Below are 5,933 nucleotides of genomic sequence, written 5' to 3' on the forward strand. Positions count from 1 at the left end.
GAAAGGAGTGGTTAGGGCTTGGAACAAAAATGAGAGGTCTCAGTTATCACTACAGGGTTGGTGTTAAGAGGGACTTCACCAAGGGAGTCCAAGTGGCTGATTTGCCTGGTACCTCTCTGTTACTGTACTGTGTTGTCATCTCTGGTATTTTCATAGGCAACTCAGATCTCTGAAATACCCAAATGCCTTACACAACCTTGTCCCTGAGGTAAACAGGAAATGAATAGTTGCAGTGTGGTAGCAGGGTTCTCCTAGCAAAGCATTAGGAACGTGCACAGGAAGGGCAAGAGCAAGCAGGTAAAGCTTTTAACTGGGACTACCGCAATAAGCACTTGAAAAACTAGCACTTACAAGCCTATGCTAAGCAAGTGTTTTAGGATTGTTTCATCTCCTTTCTTCAGTGGTAGCTATAAGGCCCCCTTGAATGAGAGTCTATTTTCATGAGACAGAAGTAATAATTTTAAAACAATCTATAATTCTCAGATGATTTTTTCCCAAAATGCTTCACTTCAGCTGGACAGATGTTGCTTTCATACAGCATGTACCTGCCAGACACAGCCCATCATGCTAAGTGACATGAAGGCCAAGACTAATCACATCTGACAAATTTCCTTCCTATATGTGAAAGGGATAACTGGAATCCATACATAGAAAGTAAAAGATGCAGCTGACCTAAAAGCTTGGTTTAGTATTATGTGCCTAGTCCTTCCCTTTTCTTGGGTGGACAGCTGTAAACAAACATTTGCTATGTAGTCAAACAAGCACTGAACAGACACTTTCCCTCCTTTGCCTACTTAGCAAGCCCATTCTTCAGTTAGTGAAGAACCAACCAACAGCTGCAGTTTAAACTCTGAGCTGCTTCTGCTTATACTGAATTAATAGCTCATGTTCTTAATGCTGTAGTAGGAATTATAGGTATTAAAGTAACTGTTTTCTAGTTTACTTGAAAAAACAGGCAAATCACTAATGACATTAATAGGAACTGAAAAACACTTCAACCTTAACACCAAGAGAAAGGAATTATCAAAGCAGCTAAGACTAGATAGTTTACCTGTAAGACAACTGGCTTCTTCATTGTATAATTACCCCTTGTGATGGTTTTAAGACTGTCTTAATTTTTCTTCACAAAGAAATACACCAATAATCAACATCATTCCACTTACCCATGTACATGGGATATGCAAGGTGTTCAGTATAGTAAAAACAAGAAAACATTCATTTATATTAATTTATTTCATTAGTTCAGTTTTAGTTCAATTGAACATCAGCAGACAACTTTTTCTTTATGAATATACAGGGAATATCTGAAACACTAATTTCCACATTCTACAATGCATCTTTGATGAATCAGGTTATGTTTTGAACCATATGATTGTACAGTCTGAGTGAAGAGGCTGCAGTTATGAACTGAGCCTGGTGCTTTGGTACAGCTTCATAATTATTTTAATCTCAGAAAACACATGTTTAGAAAACATGATTTTACTTCATGTTGTGTCATCACACTGCTGGGTAGAGATATCACTTACCCTAACAGAATGAGATAATCTGAAATACCTATTGAGAGATCACATTGCATTTTAATAGGTGTATATCACCTAAGTCTCATCTCTAGACAAAATTACCTGAAATTTGAATTCCAATATATACACAGGTTCCAATACAAATGTTGGAGGACTTTTCATATAAAATGCAACTGTTGATGTAGTGGACAATTTTTACATTAATGCATCCTAAAATAGGTATGTTACTCATTTTATTGTTTCCCTAGGAAATATTTTGTTGTCCATTACATCACAACAGCATATTTAGAAAAAAAAAGTTGGTTGAGAACAATTGAACTGCATTATGATGTTGCTTTAGACGAATTTCTTGATTTCATCGTAAAGTACCAATACAAAAGCTCCACCCATGCCTCTCAAAACATTCGACCAGGCACCTTTGAAAAAGGCTTTGCCTCCTTCATCTTTAGCTATCTTCCTCCAACAATCAAGTGTGCCCGTGTACATGATATCAGCTGTGGAAAGAGACATAAAGGTCAAAAAAACTCAGTCATGCAGCAAGTCTGTTTCAATTTGCATGCATTTAAAAATGAGGAATATGCAAAGTATAGCCAAGAATTTAAAAGTAATCAATTCATGAAAGTAATTTCTTCACATGGAACTCAAACCAAATCAACTCTAAGGCTCTTAAGTTAAAATGACAAAAATAATGAGCATTGGTTTTCCCCGTATCTATTTTTTTAATGATTCCGATATGAAGTTAAATTGTATTCTGTAAGAAAAAATATCAAGCATCTCCCATCAGTATCTTGATAAAGAGATACTTTCTAGTGCCAGACCACCACAGAAGCACCCTATTCTTACCTCCTTTTCGGCCAGACTGCATCATCATCCTACGTCGCACAGTATCAAAAGGATAAGAAACCAGCCCTGCTACTGCAGTGACAGACTGGGCAATCATCCAGCTCACTATAATATGCACATTCTTTGGATCAGGCAACATACCTATCATCAAGAACAAATGAGTACAGTCAGTACAGAGGGAAAGGGCTGTGGAAAAAAAAAAAAAAAAAAAAAACACCAAACACCCATGAACCCCACTCAAGTCAACTTCTTGAGTCAACCCCAACTCAAGCCTGCAACTTCTCATTTCACCCATACGTGACTATTAACAGGTACTATGAGTTTATAACTCAAGTTTATAGGACTGCTGAATTTTGGAATCTAAGCCCTCTTTGTGCTCCCTGACCAAAAGGTATCTCCTATGGAACCCTCCCAGGCTTGTGTCATGAGCTGTGATGACTAGCAGGCTACCATACAAGCCCTTTGGTGCAAGCATTAAGGAAAAAAAAAAAAGCATCTGAAAATCTCTGCAAATCCAAGGCTTCTGCTGAAAGCAGCAAGCTGAGGGAAGCAGCAATGCATTTCAGAAACACTTGTGGATGTTACAGCACCAGCACCGTGAAGTGGTGCTAAGCCATACCCTGCCTGCCCTTGTACCACCAAAAGCCCTACAGTGCCCTCACTGGATAGACCTTTCCTTGCAGTCACTTCTCCATGCACTTCTTACCCTTGGCAGTGTCATAAACCCCGAAGTATGCTGCTCTGTAGATGATGATGCCCTGAACAGACACACTGAATCCTTGATACAGGCCCCTCAAACCATCAGACTTGAAAATCTTGACGATGCAGTCGCCCAGCCCTGAGAACTCTCTCTCACTGGCTCCTTTGCCCACATCAGCTGCCAGACGGGTCCTGGCAAAATCCAGGGGGTAGACGAAGCAGAGGGAAGTAGCTCCTGCAGCACCTCCAGATGCCAGGTTCCCCGCAAAGTAGCGCCAGAACTGCTTGTGCTTGTCAACTCCCCCCAGGAAGATCTGCTTATACTTGTCCTTGAAGGCGAAGTTGAGGGCTTGGGTGGGGAAGTACCGGATGACATTGGCCAGGTTGCCTCTCCAGAAGGAGGCGATGCCCTGCTCCTTAGGAATGCGGACTATGCAGTCCACGATGCCCTTGTACTGCTTATCCGCCGTGATTTGTTTGCTGGCATGCTGGACCTGTAGGGAAGGAAAGATGGAGAAGTGGAAAGGCTGAAAGAGGGACACTGCCAAGGGTGACCCCGCACGGCGGCCCGTTGAAGGGCAGGGACAAGGCCTGCCCTATCGTCTGGCCCGGGTCCCGCTGCCCGAGAAGGTGCTGAAGGGCTCGGGCGGCTCACGAGTAACCAGAGCCGGCCGAACTCCTTCCCATATTTAGCCACGCCGGCCGGGGCCCGGGGCCCTCCGCGCCCGCACCCACATGGGGCGCAGCCCCGCCGGACTCCCGCCGCCGCTGACAGCGGGGTCGCCGTCGACCCCCGCTGCCTCCTCACCTGCAGCAACAACTTCACTCTCTCGATGGGGGCGACAGCAGTCTTGGAGATAGCAGCAGCGATCCCACCGGCCAAAAAGTCCTTGAGGAAGCCGAGCGCTTGGTCACCCATGCTTGCAGCCGGTCCAACACTCCCTGCCCGGAGCAAGCCAACGAGCCGCGTACCTCCCCACCCAGCCGCCCCCGCGTACCGCCAGCCAAGTAGCCCCCCTAACCCGCGCAGCCCTCTTATACTCCGCGGCCTCTCGCGATAGGAGGAGGCTCCCCCCGGGGTACGGACATTGGCTGGAGACCCCCCCAAGCCCGCCCCCGCTGGGGGACGCGGGGCAGCGCCGCCATGTTCCTGTGTGGGGGAACTGCGAGGACCAGCGGCCTGGGGACGTTTAAAGGGCAAATTAAAGTTATCTGGTCGCTGCCGGGGAACGCTATGTCAGAGCATGTGCCTACTGTATTAATAGCTCACGGGGAGGCACAGGAGGGGACTAAAGGAGCTGGCAGGAGTACCTCAGGCGACATTAACTGTTTCATGCAGGCCAGAGGATCGCAATAGGGGCTGAAAGTTTGCCCCAAGAAGTCTGAATGTGGTGACCAGTCAGCCTGTCAACACAGCTCAATTCAAAGAAGCCAGGGTGTTGTGAGTTTTGACTTGGTGTGCACAGATTCCCACTAGGAACGGAGAACATGGATGCTGGGCAGGCACCCTGATGCAGATGATGTACCCTAGAAACAAAGGTCTCCAAGGATGCTCAGTCAACTTGGAAGGTAGTCCTGTGATGCAATGCTCATGAGCACTGGTAACCAGATACAGGCTATATTTCTCTGAGTCAAGGATGGAGAGATCTGCTTCCTGCCTGATGCACTGTGTGAATCTGCAGATGTTGCGGTCTTTAAATATCCCAGGATGTGGCTTTCCAAAAGAGGAGATAATGTGCCTTCCTGCTTGTACCCTCATTTCAACCCTGCAAGGTCAGACACTCACAGAAGTCCCTCTGAAGGAGGGAGGGGAAGGGACTCTGGGAAGCGCATGGCCAGGCATGGTTAAGCTACTTAACGCATGCTCATGATGTGAAAGAAGAGTAAAGGCTGCAGTGAAACACAGCCTTCATTCAGTGTCTGGTCCTTACGGAAACATTCCAAGTCTTGAATTAAGATTACATGGTTCTGTCACTAGTTTCCCTGTTTCCCAGCTGTTCTAAGTGACCCATGTAAGAAGGCAGGAGTTTGTGATTCACTGTTGGGTGACTTCATTGCATGGAGTAGTTACATGAAAGCCAATGCAGAAATTTCTATGTGCATAGCTAGGAGTTTGCCTTAAGAATGCATTAAGTGCTCCTAGGACAATGTTATACTGAGGAAAGCATTGAATAATGGATCTGCTTTGATTTGAACATACGGTATCAGTAATAGTATTCATCTTAATGTAGGTTCGAAAAGATTGGCCATTCCATGAAGAGACATTCGCTTCAGGACAGCAAATCTCTTACTGACATGTTTGTTAGTACAAGTCAATGAGACTGTAAGTTTGATTCCATGTCTCTCTTGCCCTCTGCTGCTTTTATGTCTGTTTAGAGTTCTCATCAGCCTCAGCTCGGGGAATTGGACAATTGCTTTAATTTCCAGAAGTACCCTTTGCACCTTGGTCATCTTGAGCAGATGAAGCCTTTCCCTCGGCTTCTAAGAAAGGGGAAGAGAGCTTCCCTGAAGAGACCTTTCTCCCAAGCAAGGATCGTAAGCAGGCGCAAACAAGAAGCACAGGGGATCCCTAGAGTTAGGTTGAGTTGAGTATTATCTAACATATGTACCCTTGACCTTACCCTTGTACTTTGCTCACCAGATCTGGTGTCTTCTCTTTTCACAGGAAAGTAAATATCCCTTTTAATGTCTCAGGGCTTCAATTGCTGGTTTCATACAGATCTGTGTGATGTGGTGCTCATAGTTGCTGCCTGACGGTCCAGGCTGTTAAGGTCTTCTCAGTGTGTGCACTCAGGTGTCAGTAGGAGCCCTGCTGACTGGTGTATGGTGAGTGAAAGGTGCAAGATTGGCAGTGGGATGTTACTGGGGAGG

At 45.5% G+C, this 5,933-nt stretch overlaps 1 protein-coding gene across 1 annotated transcript; it reads right to left on the reverse strand.

The window, feature by feature from the left end:
- Positions 1–1,220: 1,220 nt before the first annotated feature.
- SLC25A4 (solute carrier family 25 member 4) lies at positions 1,221–4,056 on the reverse strand. Its single transcript, XM_054382786.1, has 4 exons — positions 3,871–4,056; positions 3,070–3,556; positions 2,364–2,504; positions 1,221–2,014 (listed from the first exon to the last, which is right to left on the reverse strand). Exons 1-4 carry the CDS (start codon positions 3,979–3,981, stop codon positions 1,857–1,859), a joined length of 897 nt encoding a protein of 298 aa, XP_054238761.1. The 5' UTR covers positions 3,982–4,056; the 3' UTR covers positions 1,221–1,856.
- Between the last annotated feature and the right edge of the window lie 1,877 nt (positions 4,057–5,933).

The sequence above is a fragment of the Indicator indicator genome, chromosome 8 (genome assembly GCF_027791375.1).
Source record: "Indicator indicator isolate 239-I01 chromosome 8, UM_Iind_1.1, whole genome shotgun sequence".
Taxonomy (NCBI): domain Eukaryota; kingdom Metazoa; phylum Chordata; class Aves; order Piciformes; family Indicatoridae; genus Indicator; species Indicator indicator.